This window comes from Silene latifolia, chromosome X, assembly GCF_048544455.1.
Source record: "Silene latifolia isolate original U9 population chromosome X, ASM4854445v1, whole genome shotgun sequence".
Lineage (NCBI taxonomy): Eukaryota > Viridiplantae > Streptophyta > Magnoliopsida > Caryophyllales > Caryophyllaceae > Silene > Silene latifolia.
This window is the reverse complement of record NC_133537.1, coordinates 252,089,442-252,105,679: the sequence shown is the minus strand read 5'-3', so window position 1 is coordinate 252,105,679 and position 16,238 is coordinate 252,089,442. Positions and strand designations below refer to the sequence as shown.

General features: G+C 42.3%; 1 protein-coding gene, 1 non-coding gene and 1 pseudogene across 2 annotated transcripts; 1 reads left to right on the top strand and 2 right to left on the bottom strand.

The window, feature by feature from the left end:
• Positions 1-2,505: 2,505 nt before the first annotated feature.
• LOC141625751 (small nucleolar RNA Z101) lies at positions 2,506-2,599 on the bottom strand. The gene has a single exon (XR_012535515.1). It is a non-coding gene; the product is annotated as a small nucleolar RNA Z101 (small nucleolar RNA).
• Positions 2,600-2,682: 83 nt separating this feature from the next.
• On the bottom strand, positions 2,683-2,781 carry LOC141625752 (small nucleolar RNA Z101; annotated as a pseudogene).
• A 6,430-nt stretch (positions 2,782-9,211) lies between these two features.
• On the top strand, positions 9,212-15,877 carry LOC141619934 (uncharacterized). Its single transcript, XM_074436938.1, has 4 exons — positions 9,212-9,968; positions 11,729-11,804; positions 12,246-12,720; positions 15,854-15,877. The coding sequence occupies exons 1-4, from the start codon at positions 9,212-9,214 to the stop codon at positions 15,875-15,877; spliced, it is 1,332 nt and encodes a 443-aa protein (XP_074293039.1).
• Positions 15,878-16,238: the final 361 nt, after the last annotated feature.

The following is a 16,238-nucleotide window of genomic DNA, read 5'->3' as shown; positions in this document are numbered from 1 at the left end:
TTTTATTAACATGTCTCAAACAAATGGCCAATTGCTCTTTATGAGATACATAACTTGACTCATCGGCTAAAATAGCAAATAAATCATTATCAAGATCTTCAATAATCAACTTAGTAGTTTCTTTTGAACAACACTTGATGAGATGTTTTTGAATTTTTGGGGAAGTTGCTTTGTGGTTCTTTGGTGCCTTGGAGAGAACAACTTTAGCAATGGTTTCATTCTTTTCGGCAAGCCATTTTAAATGTTCAAGAAAATTACCCCAATTACTTGAATTCTCACTTTTTTTATGTCCATGAAAGGCTAATCCTTGTTTTAGAAGATATCTTAAACATTGAAGAGAATATAACAATCGAGATTTATAAAGGTTTTTTGTTTGGATGCTCACCTTCTCAATCTTTTGAACTATTGAGGCTTTTTTATTAATGAAGAAAGTGTATTTCTCTCTAGCTTGATTGTGAGCACTACCAACGCTACCCACATGTTTCTTTAACCTTAACGGTTTATCCCAATTATTCCATCCATGCTTCACAAAAGCATCTCCCCCGGGACATTTGGTATCATCCTTGAACAAGTAACAAGAAAAACAAAATGCGGCATCATTTTGGACACTATATTCAAGCCAATCATATAAATCATACCAAAAAAACATTAGAACAACGGTTCTTCTTACCGATTAACGTTTGAGGTAATTCATTTTTGGATAATCTTGGTCTACAAGGCTTCTTCTCAATAAATCTCCTTCTCACATCATCTCTTTCATTGATCGGGTAAGACAATATTGGCACTCGTTTTCCGGGATCATTCGGTAAGTTGTACTCTTCTTGATTATTTTCATCAAGTTCCTCATCTTGATTATTTTCATTAAGTTCCTCATCTTGAATATTTTCATCAAGTTCCTCATCTTCAGAATCTTGGTCAATGTTAAGAGATGACAAATAAGGTTCTTCATTGTGAGAAAATGATAAGGGAGGTTCTTCATTGTTTGGAGACGGCAAAGGAGGTTCTTCATTGTTAGAAGATGACAAAGGAGGTTCTGGAACATTTTCATTCGGTTCATTATTTTGAGAAGATAACAGAGGAGAAGACGATGAAGAAGTTTTATGTGCCTTTCTTTGTGTATTCCAAAAAGATTCTAACCTTCTGTATTTCGTCATTAATCTAATTAAATTGAAAAACAAATCGATTAGTAAGAGTCTAGAAATCTAGAATTCTAATTGGAGTTTCTAAATTAGCTTAGTTTGTTTCAATGTTTCATGAATAAACAATTAAATTAATTGAAATTGCAACTAGTAATTAGACATTAATAAAGTAATCAAAAATCAAAATTCACAACAAAAAGTTACAAATAGACAACCCAAAATAAAAATAAAAATACAAGACATTCATAACAATTTCAAACTAGAAACCTAAATAACAAAATTGGGAAAAGGGAATTAGGGTTTGAAAACTTAAAAGTATAGAGGATAAAAATGATTGAATAACTTACAAGGGTGTGGTGGGCGGCGGTGGCAGGTCACGGACTCACGGTGGTTGGCAGCAGCGTCGTCGATGGTGGCAGGCGTCGTCGATGGTTGTGTGACAAAAAAAAAAGAGTCGTTGATAGTTATGTGCAAAAAAAAAAAGAAATAGGAAAGGGAAATTATTTGGGGAATAAACACAAAAGGGGGAAAAAAAGCATTTAAGAGGTTTCAAACCCACGACCTCTCACTTCATAACCAAGTTCTTAACCAGCGCACCACTTGAAAAATACTGATAATTTATGGACTCTTATTCTATATATTTTTGTTTTTACAGGTTATTTTATAAAAAAAATTTCCGCAAACCGAGGGTGCGCACCCCTCGGTCCACCACTGGGTAATATTGGTAAGTTCATTTGACTCCAAAGTAATCATCAAAAATGCGATGGGTTGGTAAGCTAATATACGCATCTGATTTATCTCTTTAAAAATATCAATTGATATTGTTTTATAAAGAGAAATATAAGTCAGATGCAAAAACAACATGTGATTAAATAAATCAAAACATAAAACAAAAAAAAAATATTCTTAAAGACGAGATTAAGACTTAAACATTAAATGGGTCAAATAGCAATGCTAAGAAAAAAATATAATTGTTGAGATATTAACAAAACAACATATCCTATGTATTCAAGTGGTATGTTACTTGTCATGTTTCAGAATGGAATTTCTTTCTCATTCACAACCTTTGGCAAGGCTGTGTAGGAAGGTGTCCTAAGATATTTACCATTTTTCATCACTTGAAAATTTCACAATTAAAACGAATTTACGAATTAAAAAATCGACACATAATTAAAAAATAAAGTATTTTTTTTAAGAAAAAGGAATGCTCAGCGGTTAATGTTTATATATATTGGTTCGATTCTGCCAGCGATTGTCCTCAACTTTACTCATAAGAGGGAACTTTTTATCCATTGCAACCCTTTTCTTTAATATCCGATATCGATTTTGAAAAACATTTACAATCAATTAAAATACGATAAAAGAAAAAAGGCATCAATTCTCCAAGGACAAACAAATAGCATCAATGAAATTCAGACGCACTTTACCCATTTTTATATGGGACTCATCAATTGTCTTTCTGTATATTTAACTACAAATATTCAAATGATTAATTAAATTAAATAAATAATTAGGAAATTTAGAGAAGTAATAAGAGTATAAAAGAGGGTATCAGTTCTTCAAGGTGATAGCATCATTAAAAATTTAGACGTAAATTACCCATTTTGACAAAGCATGCACATAAATTTGGAACATACCCACATAAAATCTGTCCCTATAAATGCATGAATTCACTTTAGTGACGGAAATATAGCATCAGCATCAAAAAGATGACGGAGATATGAAAGAATTTGGGAAAGATTATGTTATTATTGTATATCTCAATTACAATACAATACATCGTTTATATAGCATCTAATGACTTGCACAATAAGACATACCCTAGCTAGTTTTAGGAAAACCCGAGATAAGGAAACTAAATCCTACGTACAATATATCATAATACAATATGGAATATCGACATATACAAAATATCTTCATACTCCCCCTCAAGTTGGCGGTGTTGCACTCCAACTGCCCAACTTGCCAAGGATGTGCTCAAAATGCGGTCTTCCTAATGCTTTCTTAAAAATGTCTGCCAATTGCTCGGTTTGTGCGAATAAAACTTGTTTTAATAGTTCCATCCAATAAACGCTGTCGGACAAAAAGACAATCTATCTCAATGTGCTTCATTCTTTCATGAAAAACCGGATTCTTAGCAATATGCATTGCCGCTTGATTATCGCAATACATAAGGATAGGCCGATTATACTTAACCCCCAACGATCCCAGGAAGGTCTTCAACCATATTAGCTCGCTCGTCAAATGCGCCATCGACCTATATGATTTAGACACCGTCACCTATTTTTTTGTTTTCCACGAAACAGGGGAACCTCCCAAGCTCACAAAATACCCGGTTAATGATCGTCTTGTCAAAGGACAACCTGCATAATCCTAGTCCGCATAGCCTATCAACTCCAATTCCCTTCCTCTCGCAAGAACAATTCCTCTACTAACTGACCCCTTCACATACCTCACAACTCGCAAGGCTGCCACCCAATGCTCTTTTCGTGGCTCTTGAAGAAATTGCGACAGTACATGAACGGAATACGCAAGCTCTGGGCGCGTGATTGTTAAATACACTAATTTTCCGACAAGTCTCCGATACTTCGTTTTATCACGCAACACATACCCCTTTGCCAGTCCTAACCCGTGTTGTTGCTCCATGGGAAATAAGACGGGTTTTGCTCCTTCTAATCTTGCTTCCTTTACTATTTCAAGGGTGTATTTTCGCTGACTCAAAAACAAGCCTCTTCTACCATGCGCTACCTCAATTCCTAGGAAATAATTTAATTTTCCTAAATCTTTGATTCCAAATTTATCATTCAAAAATACCTTGAATGCTTCACATGCTTCCACTGAATTCCCGACTAAAATCATGACATCCACGTATATTAAAACAGCAAGAAAAATCGATCCCTTATTATACGTGAACAACGAATAGTCTGCAAGTGATTGCTTAAAGCCATATCGCTTCAACGACTCTGCTAATTTCGTGAACCACATACGCGAGGCCTATTTCAACCCGTAGATTGACTTCAATAATCGACAAACTTTATTCTTACCTCCTACCTCTACACTTGGTGGCATTCTCATATAAACTTCCTCATGGAGGTCTCCATGTAAAAAGGCATTGTTAACATCGAGCTGTGATATTAACCAACCCTTATTAATAGCGAGCGACAGTAAACATCGCACACTTACCATCTTAGCCACGGGTGCAAAAGTCTTGTGAAATTCAATTCCTTCCACTTGTGTAAAACCTTGTGCGACTAGCCTCGCTTTATATCTTTCCATACTACCATCGGCCTTGTATTTTACCTTGAAAACTCATTTACAACCTATCGGTTTCTTCCCAACTGGTAGGTCCACAATTCGCCAAGTATCATTCTTTCCTAATGCTCGAATCTCATTCCGCATTGCCTCTCGTCACCTAGGATCATTTGAAGCATCATTCTAATGTTTAGGCTCCTTGTGTTCTGCAATATTCGTTAGAAATTCCTTGTGCAAAACAGAATAAGCATTACATGTGACACTATCGAATAATGGGTAACGCGTACCTTTCCTCGATGAGGCTGATGAAGCCGAGTATGTAGCGTCGACGGTGTTTATTATAGCAGACGTACAATAATAATCCTTCCTCCATACTGGCTCATGTCGTTCACGAGCTCCGCGTCCCATCTCCACCACTGCGGGCGATGCAGCGGGTGCTTCTTCCTCCCTTACTCCTCCCTCTGGTGCACCTGTAACCTTCTGCCCATCTATCTGTTCATCATTCACTACATCACTGTCTGCATTGGGTTGCTGCAAAACCTCCTCCTCGATGTCTCCCATATCCGTGAATGCATTGTCCATGAAACCCTCATTGCTTGGCACCTGTTGATTATGATTGCCTTCTTAAAAAGGATACACGTGTTCCATGAACACTACATCACGGGAGGTATAAGTCTCTTGTCTTTCTAAATCATATACTCTCCATCCTTTCTTTCCACAAGGATACCCAATGAACATACAACGTCTCCCCCTTTCTGCAAACTTATCCTTCTTTCGAGCTTTGCTATGTGCATAACACAAACATCCAAACACCCGAAGGTTATCCAAACTCGATGCTTGGTTGTGTAACAATTCATAGGGTGTTTTTCCTTTTAAAAGTGGGGTTGATGTCCTATTAATCAAGTAAAATGCCGTCAAAACGCACTCCCCCAAAAATTTTAATGGTAACCCTGCCTCAAAACGCAAAGCTCTCGCCTTCTCTAAAATATGTCGATGTTTTCTCTCAACTCGACCATTTTGTTGTGGGGTATCGAAATTGCTAGTTTTCAATATGATTCCATTGGAACGATAATATTCAAGCATAGACAAGGAACGAAATTCGGCTCCGTTGTCGCTCTGGATAATTTTGACAGGCTTGTTAAATTGTCGTTGAGTCATATTACAAAAGGTAATAAGTAATTTTCTTGCTTCGCTTTTGTCTTTCATCAAATAAACCTATACTCCTTTACTATAATTGTCCACAGTAGTTACAAAATAATGATCCCCGCTTAACTCATTTGTTCCATACGGCCCCCATATGTCACAATAGATTAAATAAAAAATATTCGAAGCTCTCTTATTATTACGAATAAACGATGAACGGGTTTGTTTAGCCTGACAACAAGCATCACAAAAAAATATCCTTATTGCACATAAGAGTACTACCAACTAAAGGTGATACGGAATACAAAACTTTATTTAAAGGGTGTCCTAATCTCTTATGCCATAATCGAACCTTGCTATGAGCTTCTACTCGACATACTACCTCCCCCTTCTGACCTTTGTAGTAATAAACACCATCATGCTGCTTACCCGCTCCAATCATCCTCTTCGAAGATCGGTCCTGTATTACACAAAAATCAGAATAGAAGGTCACAATGCAATCTCGTTCCTTTGTTAATTGTTGCACAAGAATTAAATTACAAGTTAATGTTGGAACATATAAGACGTCTTTCAAAATCAAACCACCCTCCAAATACACTTTTCCATGGATGTCAGCCTCCTTTTGTACTCCATTTGGTAACACGATATTAGCTCGTGTACCTCGACACGAGTTTTTGATTTCTTCTCGTCTACCTGTCATGTGGTGCGAGGCACCGGTGTCTGGATCCAACTATTTTCGAACTCTTTACCTGGCATTTTCTCTGAATTGTCTTTAGCTGGTTGAAGCAAACTCCTTAAGGATTGCAATTCTTCTCGTGTCAATGGAATGTCATTAGTTGAGATGTTCCCTTGGTTTGCTCCTTGACTTGCAGAAGTACTTGCTTCTTGTACTGCATTCGCTTTCCAAGTCTGCTGCCTTCCATCTCCGCGGCCTGCTCCTCCTCTACCCCTGGTAGTTCGGCCTCTTCCTCTGCCTCTAGCAATGATGTATGCTGGTAAACCGTTCTTCGACCAACAATCATCTTCATCATTGTAATACCCCGTATTTTATTATCGATTGAGCGAGATATTATTATTTAATAGTAGCGTAAAGGTAATTAAATCATGTTATTATGGTAATGGTAAAAGCGTAAAGGTAATTGATTGATTCATGTTGTAAGATGAGTCGGGTTTATAGTTTTAGGTGGCATTTTGGGTCAAGGTGTTATAACCCATTTACCCACTTACCCATTTACCTTCTTACCTCACCAAAACCCTAAAACAAACCCTAATGCATCCTTAAAACCCAATCCCCCCTTCCTACCGTCATTTTTCACATCACCATCATCAACCCCTTTTCTTTCACGTCGCAAGCCCCTTATACAGCCAACGAGCGCACGCCGGTGAGTGTGGAGGGAGTAGGGTCTGCCGTGAGTCTAGGGAAGCCGTTGCCAGTGGACGAGGGTGGTTGTACTTGCCGGAATAGCACAGATCGATGGCCGTCATAGGTAAGGTTCCTTGTTTTGCATTTCTGTCACGTTAATTTGATCTGAGTTGTACGTCGTTTAGGGACTGTTGTAGTAGTTGTCGGGGTGTGGGAGGTGTTGCTGGTTGTGAGTCGAGTCGTGTGGTGGTGGGTTGAGTGGTTGTCGTCGCTGTTGGTGGTTGCAGTGGTGGTGATTAGGTGTCGGGTTTGATATGGGGGTTTTTGTTGCATTTCAGACATAGGGTAATGGGGTGGCACCACCGTGGACTCGGGGGAGGTCGAATCGGTGGTGCCACGTGTGTCAGGGTCGCCTTTCGATGGTGGTGTCAAGGGTGGTGGTTGGTAAGGGTGGCGGGGTTGTGTCGTGGTGGCAGGCGAGTCGAAAAGGGGGCTGGTTGTGGCGTTTGTGGCGGCAGGGTCGCAAGTAGGGGGTGTTGGTGGGGGTGGTTCTGACCACCGGCGTGGGTCGACCACGTTGGTGGTGGTGGGAGGTGACCAGGCCAGACCTGGTGTCAGGCCTGGTGGTCGGCGGTGAGGGCTGGTGGCTGTTGGAGGAAGTTGTGTCGGGTTGAAGGGGGTGTGTTTGTGTGTCGGGTTGGATTTTTGTTTTTGGGTAATTTTGTTACGGTTTCTTTTTTAGTAAGTCGGGAAATATGTATATTTCTATTATTTCTATTATTTTCATTATTAGTTTAGTTATTAAGTTAATATTAAATAGTGGTGACGGAATAATATATTTATGTTTTGAGTCGGGATTTTATTTCGGGAAGGTTACTATTTTTAGTAACCTGCTATTTTTGGTAATTGCTATTTTGGAAACTTCCCATTTTAGGAAACTTTCTATTTTGGGTAACTTATATTTTTAGTAACTTCTAAATTGGGAAAGTTTCTACTTATAGTAACTCTTGAGTTTGGGAACGGGAATAGTTAAGTGAATTAATTATGTTATGTATATGTTTAGGTGGCGAGTTTCGGGTGGAGTACTTCTGATCTGCAGTTAGCTTATTACCGCTATTTGAGGTAGGGAATACACTAGACTTGATATAGTACTATGTGACTGGATTGACTGAATCGGTGATTTACATGTTATAATATGATTGTCTGATTTAATTCCGTCAAGTATTATCGTTGAACTGTTTTCATATATTATTGCATCGGAGTTGGTGGAGGTGGAGGTGAGTATGGTGTGGTAATAAGGCCCAGGCGGGTTCTGCAGGACTTGCCCTGGTGTCCTCAGCTGCGAGTTGGCAGATCGGCTACGGTTGATGTATAGTCTACCGGGGATCGGTATGGCTGGGTTGTCCGGGTTATGAGTTGTGTTGGCGGTGGTGGTGATGGAGGAGCATGTGTATTATGTTGCTGTTTTATTGTATTACCTACTCAGCCTTCGCGGTGACCACAATAATGTATTCGTGGTACGCCCGTGATGATCCACTTATTGGTGAGCAGATTGACAGTATTTCCGAGACCGACGGGGCCGCTGGCCGGAAGAGAGCTTGGATGACTGACTTAGTGCCTAGCCCACCTTAGTCTTTTAGTAGTTTTATCAGACTTTATCTTTTGGTCGTATTTTGAGACTTTGTTTTATTTCCAGTTGTAATCTCACTATAAACATTTTAATAAAGTACTGTGTTTTCTTCCCTTTGTTATCTACTGCCTCGGGTTTCCGAGATGGTAACACCGTCATTTATCTGAGGAGTCCTAGTTCAGGTCCTTAAATAAATGGGGGTCTTACAAAGTGGTATCAGAGAGAACGATCCTCAGGCCTAAACCAATGAATCTAATGAATTTAGGAAGAGTCAAATAAAATGAACCCCCGGGATAGAACTGTTAGGAGCACACTAAAGGTAAGGGATGAGTTAGGGGCCCCCTCACACCGAACCATTGGCCCTCTCAGTTGTATGATATTGAACATGAAAGACTATTTTATGATATGAGAAATTAGGCAAAATGATATGCTGTTAGTATGAGTACACATGTGTTATTTGTGATTCGGAGGTAAGAATTGGCATGATAATAAAGTAAGATATTTATATATATATGACGCTTAAGATTTTAAGATGGATGTTATGTCTAGTGATATGCGGTTATGTGATCCCTGAACCATGTTAGCTAGATATGTAGGGTAGGAGATGATTAGAATTGACTAGAGTAGCCGATGTAATTCTAGTGTTGCAGGGAACATCACTAACTCTCCTAAATTTTTATAGACATGCCTCCGAAAAGGGATACCGCTGCTAATGACACCCAAGCGGAGTTGAATAGGCTCCGAGCTGAGAATGAGGCCCTAAAGGCCAAACGAGTGGATCCGGGGAAGATGAGCACCATTGTGGCAAGGCATAACCCCACAATATTCACTGGAGAGGGGGAACCTCAATTGCTGGGGGAATGGTGTAGAGAATTCACCAATCTGTTTGAGCCGATAGCATGTCCTAAGAGCTGCGCAGTGGATCAAGCTGCCCACTATCTTAGGGCCACAGCCGGTGACTGGTGGACCAGGAATAAGGTGGAGATTCGACAGGTTGCTAGAGATCTTGAGACGGGACATGTGTCTTGGTTGGAATTCCAAGAGTTTCTGAAGAATGAGTTCATGCCCGAGTTCCAAAAAGCCAAACTACGGGAGGAGTTTGACACTTTCAAGATGACAGAAGATATGACAGTGGAGGCTTATCATCGGAAATTTCGACAGTTATCCTCATACATTGATGACTTTGGGCAGAATGAGGCTATGCTGGCTATGAGGTTTGAGCAGGGACTTACGATGGACATCAAGAAGAGGCTCACAGCAGCTCCACCCACTACAGTTCAGGACATTTACTTAAGGGCTGGTGCTGCTGAGAGGCTCTCGGATCAGATCAAGGCTGATAAGAAAGGCAAGGCTGAGAAAAGGAAGCTGGAGACCACGAGAGATAATCTTTGGGGCAAAGAAGCGAGTTCGGGCAGATATGGTGGGTACTCCACTAACAAAGGTGCCCCGGGGGTATGAGAGCTCGAGTGGAGGCGGCTTCGGGGGGCACCAGCGGGGAGGTAGCCTGCGGGGATTACTTGTTTTGGCTGTGGAAAGACAGGACACAAGAGGTTTGAATGCCGATCATCCGGGGTGAATCGATGGTGGATACAGGGCGCCTATGTCCGGGTTCGGTGGCTCTCGTTCGGTGGGGTCAGGTATAACAGTTTATCGCACACCTATGTCCGGCTATGGGGAGGTGCGAGGTCCGGAGCTAGTGCCGATTACCGGGAAGCTACAACAACTACCAGAACCGTAACCAGCAGAGTCAGCAGAGTGGGAGTACCAACTTTCAGAAGACTGCAAATGAGGGGAACAAACAATCTGGAGCAGCTTCTTCAAGTCAGAGTGGGGCTAAGTCCAGTGGCAAGCTCTTTGCCATGGGCAAGGAGGCAGCTAAGAATGACGCTCATGTGGTGACTGGTACATTTCCTGTTAACTCTAAACCCACCTTTGTGTTGTTTGATTCCGGAGCTACACATTCCTTTATATCTGCGGAACATGCCAGAGTCTTAACCCTTAAGTCATATGATAGAATTGTTGATTCGGTAGTTGTACCTTCGGGGGGAGTAGGTGTCTTGTGATAGAGTCTACACTGGGGTACCAATCCAGATCGGAGAGGTTGTGTTTCACTGTGACCTTATAGAGTTTCCCTTGGGGGGTTTTGAGGTGATTCTGGGGATGGACTGGTTAGGGAAATACAAAGCTTTTATCGATTGCTATCAGAAGAAAATCTCTTTGAGGGGACCTAATGGATCTAGGGTGTCTTATAAGGGGTATGTGGTCAAGCCAAGAGTCAAATTCATATCTGTTAACACCCTAAAGTCGAGTCTGAGGAAAGGGGATCAGTTGATCTTGTGTCAGATGTGGGATAGTGAGTCGGAGACCCCTAAGGTGTCTGAGATTCCAGTGGTGAGGGAATTCGAGAGAGTATTTCCGGAGGACATTCCAGGGTTACCACCGAAAAGAGAAGTGGACTTTTCCATTGATCTGAAGCCGGGCACAGGGCCGATTTCTAAACCACCTTACCGTATGGGACCAAAGGAGATGGAGGAATTGAAGAAACAGTTGGATGAGCTAGCAGAGAAAGGTTACATACGGCCTAGTGTTTCACCTTAGGGAGCACCAGTGTTGTTTGTCAAGAAGAAAGATGGAAGCTAGAGACTTTGCGTGGATTACCGTGAGTTGAACAATGTGACCATCAAGAACCGTTATCCTTTGCCAAGGATCGATGATTTGTTCGATCAATTAAGTGGAGCCGGAGTTTTCTCTAAGATCGATCTGAGGTCGGGTTATCACCAGTTGAGGATTAAGAACGAAGACATACCTAAGACCGCTTTCAGAACCAGGTATGGGCACTATGAGTTCGTGGTCATGCCATTCGGGTTGACTAATGCGCCAGCAGTGTTCATGGACTTGATGAATCGAGTGTTCAGTCCTTACCTGGACAAGTTCGTGGTTGTGTTCATCGATGATATCCTGGTGTACTCCAAGAATGAGGAAGAACATGAGGAACATTTGAGATTAGTCTTGAAAACCTTGGAGGAGAACCAGCTTATATGCCAAGTGAGCAAGTGCGAGTTCGTTGAAGAAAGTTGCTTTTAAGGGGGCATGTGATTTCCAAGGAAGGGGTGTCGGTTGATCCTAGTAAAATTGAGGCAGTGACAAGATGGCAGAGTCCTAAGAATGTGGGTGAGATCCGAAGCTTCTTGGGGCTAGCAGGTTATTATCGAAGATTTGTCAAGGACTTCTCGAAGATCGCAAAGCCATTGACGTCATTGATGCAGAAGGAGAACAGGTTTGTTTGGGATGAGAGTTGTGAGGAGGCGTTTCTAACCCTCAAAGAACGTCTCACTACAGCTCCTATCCTTGCACTACCAGATGGGAATGATAATTTTGAGGTGTATACTGATGCTTCCAAGAAGGGTCTGGGGTGCGTATTGATGCAGAACGGGAAGGTAATCGCTTACGCTTCTCGACAATTGAAGACATATGAGAAGAATTACCCTACTCATGATCTAGAGTTGGGGGCAGTGGTGTTTGCGCTTAAATTATGGCGACATTATCTTTATGGAGCTACCTTCAAAGTGTTTTCCGATCACAAGAGCTTAAAATACATTTACACACAAAAGGAGTTGAACATGAGACAGAGGAGATGGATCGAATTGATTGGCGACTATGACATGGAGATACTTTATCATGAGGGGAAAGCGAATGTCGTAGCTGATGCTTTGAGCAGGAAATCCATCCATGTTTTGAGCAGTGCCAGATCTAGGGTGAGGATGCATAATGAGCTGCAGGAGATGGGAATCCACATGATCCGGAAAGGGGAGACTCTTGGGGACTTGACCGTTGAGCCGGAGTTATATGAGGAGATCCGAGAGTTACAGGAGGCCGATGCTAGAATTCAGAAGTGGCGCAGCACAGTAGAACAGGCAGAAGCTGGGGTTGATTCCAAGTTTGTTATCCATGCTGATGGTAGTCTGAGGTTTGGAGGACGGTGGTGTGTTCCGGATAATGAGGAGCTGAAGAGGAAGATTATTACTGAGGCTCATGCTACACCATACTCGGTTCATCCTGGGGGAGATAAGCTGTACAAGGACCTGAAGAAGACTTTTTGGTGGCCGAATATGAAGAAGGAAGTTGCTGAGTTAGTAGCTCGATGCTTGACGTGCCAGAGAGTGAAGGGTGAACATAAGAGACCGCAAGGGAAGGTCCAACAATTAGATGTGCCGGAGTGGAAGTGGGAGAGCATTTCCATGGACTTCATTGTGGGGTTGCCTCGAACTCAGAGAGATAACAATATGATTTGGGTGATCGTGGATAGGCTAACCAAGTCGGCTCACTTTATCCCCATGAAGGATACTTGGAGTAAAGCTGAGTTGGCCAAGGCTTATGTTCAGTATGTGGTGAAGCTACATGGTGTGCCCAAGGACATCATTTCCGATAGAGACTCCAGTTTATATCCAAATTCTGGCGGAGTTGCGATCATTAATGGGTACTCAATTAAAGATGAGCACCGCTTTTCATCCAGCTACAGATGGTCGAGACGAGAGAGGACTATTCGGACACTCGAGGACATGTTGAGGGCTTGTGTTTTGGAGTTCGGTGGGTCTTGGGAGGATAGACTGGGTTGATTGAGTTTTCATACAACAACGTTACCACGCTAGTATTGGGATGGCTCCATTTGAGGCTCTATATGGCGGAAGTGTAGGAGTCCTGTGTGTTGGGATGATCGAGCGATGCGGTAGTTTTGGGACCGAGAGATGATTCAGAGATGGTTGAGCAAGTGCGGATCATTCGACGAAGATGAGGGCTGCCCAGGACCGGCAGAAGAGTTATGCTGACGCTAGGAGAAGCGACATTTCTTTCCAGGTGGGAGAGAAAGTACTTCTTAGAGTGTCTCCGATGAAGGGAGTGATGAGATTCGGGAAACGGGGGAAGTTGAGCCAGAAGTTTATTGGGCCATATGAGATCTTGGATAGAGTTGGAGAGGTGGCATATCGGCTAGCCCTACCACCAGCTTTAGCCAGGGTACATAATGTCTTCCATGTTTCTCAGTTGCGGAGATATTTGAGTGACCCTTCGCACATTTTGAGCCATGATGTGGTCGAGGTGGACGAGCAGTTGACCTACATCGAGACACCTAAGGAGATCTTGGACAGGAAAGTTAGGAAGACCCGGCACGGAGAGACTGCTTTAGTGAAGGTGTTGTGGACTAATCATAAGGCAGAGGAGGCTACCTGGGAAACCGAGGCCGCAATGAGAGAGAGTTATCCACATCTGTTCACTTGAGGTAAGTTACGAGACGTAACTTTATTTTTAGGAGGGTAGAATGTAACATTTCGTGTTTATGTAGTCTAGTTGTGTGTTTGACTGTGTTAGTTATACAGGATGTCTTTATATTCGGATGACATGTTTGGTATGGGAGCGAACTTCGCGACGAAGTTCATTTTAAGGGAGGAAGACTGTAATACCCCGTATTTTATTATCGATTGAGCGAGATATTATTATTTAATAGTAGCGTAAAGGTAATTAAATCATGTTATTATGGTAATGGTAAAAGCGTAAAGGTAATTGATTGATTCATGTTGTAAGATGAGTCGGGTTTATAGTTTTAGGTGGCATTTTGGGTCAAGGTGTTATAACCCATTTACCCACTTACCCATTTACCTTCTTACCTCACCAAAACCCTAAAACAAACCCTAATGCATCCTTAAAACCCAATCCCCCCTTCCTACCGTCATTTTTCACATCACCATCATCAACCCCTTTTCTTTCACGTCGCAAGCCCCTTATACAGCCAACGAGCGCACGCCGGTGAGTGTGGAGGGAGTAGGGTCTGCCGTGAGTCTAGGGAAGCCGTTGCCAGTGGACGAGGGTGGTTGTACTTGCCGGAATAGCACAGATCGACGGTCGTCATAGGTAAGGTTCCCTGTTTTGCATTTCTGTCACGTTAGTTTGATCTGAGTTGTACGTCGTTTAGGGACTGTTGTAGTAGTTTTCGGAGTGTGGGAGGTGTTGGTGGTGGTGAGTCGAGTCGTGTGGTGGTGGGTTGAGTGGTTGGCGTCGCTGTTGCTGGTTGCAGTGGTGGTGATTAGGTGTCGGGTTTGATATGGGGGTTTTTGTTGCATTTCAGACATAGGGTAATGGGGTGGCACCACCGTGGACTCGGGGGAGGTCGAAACGGTGGTGCCACGTGTGTCAGGGTCGCCTTTCGACGGTGGTGTCAAGGGTGGTGGTTGGTAAGGGTGGCGGGGTTGTGTCGTGGTGGCAGGCGAGTCGAAAAGGGGGCTGGTTGTGGCATTTGTGGCGGCAGGGTCACAAGCAGGGGGTGTTGGTGGGGGTGGTTCTGACCACCGGCGTGGGTCAACCACGTTGGTGGTGGTGGGAGGTGACCAGGCCAGACCTGGTGTCAGGCCTGGTGGTCGGCGGTGAGGGCTGGCGGCTGTTGGAGGGAGTTGTGTCGGGTTGAAGGGGGCGTGTTTGTGTGTCGGGTTGGATTTTTGTTTTTGGGTAATTTTGTTACGGTTTCTTTTTTAGTAAGTCGGGAAATATGTATATTTCTATTATTTCTATTATTTACATTATTAGTTTAGTTATTAAGTTAATATTAAGTAGCGGTGACGGAATAATATATTTAAGTTTTGAGTCGGGATTTTATTTCGGGAAGGTTACTATTTTTAGTAACCTGGTATTTTTGGTAATTGCTATTTTGGAAACTTCCAATTTTAGGAAACTTTCTATTTTGGGTAACTTATATTTTTAGTAACTTCTAAATTGGGAAAGTTTCTACTTATAGTAACTCTTGAGTATGGGAACGGGAATAGTTAAGTGAATTAATTATGTTATGTATATGTTTAGGTGGCGAGTTTCGGGTGGAGTACTTCTGATCTGCAGTTAGCTTATTACCGCTATTTGAGGTAGGGAATACACTGGACTTGATATAGTACTATGTGACTGGATTGACTGAATCGGTGATTTACATGTTATAATATGATTGTCTGATTTAATTCCGTCAAGTATTATCGTTGAACTGTTTTTATATATTATTGCATCGGAGTTGGTGGAGGTGGAGGTGAGTATGGTGTGGTGATAAGGCCCAGGCGGGTTCTGCAGGACTTGCCCTGGTGTCCTCAGCTGCGAGCTGGCAGATCGGCTACGGTTGATGTATAATCTACCGGGGATCGGTATGGCTGGGTTGTCCGGGTTATGAGTTGTGTTGGCGGTAGTGGTGATGGAGGAGAATGTGTATTATGTTGCTGTTTTATAGTATTACCCACTCAGCTTCGCGGCTGACCCTGTGTATTCGTGTACACCTGTGATGATCCAATTATTGGTGAGCAGATTGACAGGTATTTCCGAGACTGACAGGAGCTGGCCGGGAAGAGAGCTTGGATGACTGACTTAGTGCCTTGCCCACCTTAGTCTTTTAGTAGTTTTATCAGACTTTATCTTTTGGTCGTATTTTGAGAATTTGTTTTATTTCCAGTTGTAATCTCACTATAAACATTTTAATAAAGTACTGTGTTTTCTTCCCTTTGTTATCTACTGCCTCGGGTTTCCGAGATGGTAACACCGTCATTTATCTGAGGAGTCCTAGTTCAGGTCCTTAAATAAATGGAGGTGTTACAATCATGGCCCCATTTGTTACAGTAAGTGCAACGTTCTTCTTGATCGTCCACCTCACCTGTATACTTTGCTCGTTCACCACAGTTACTAGACTGATTCT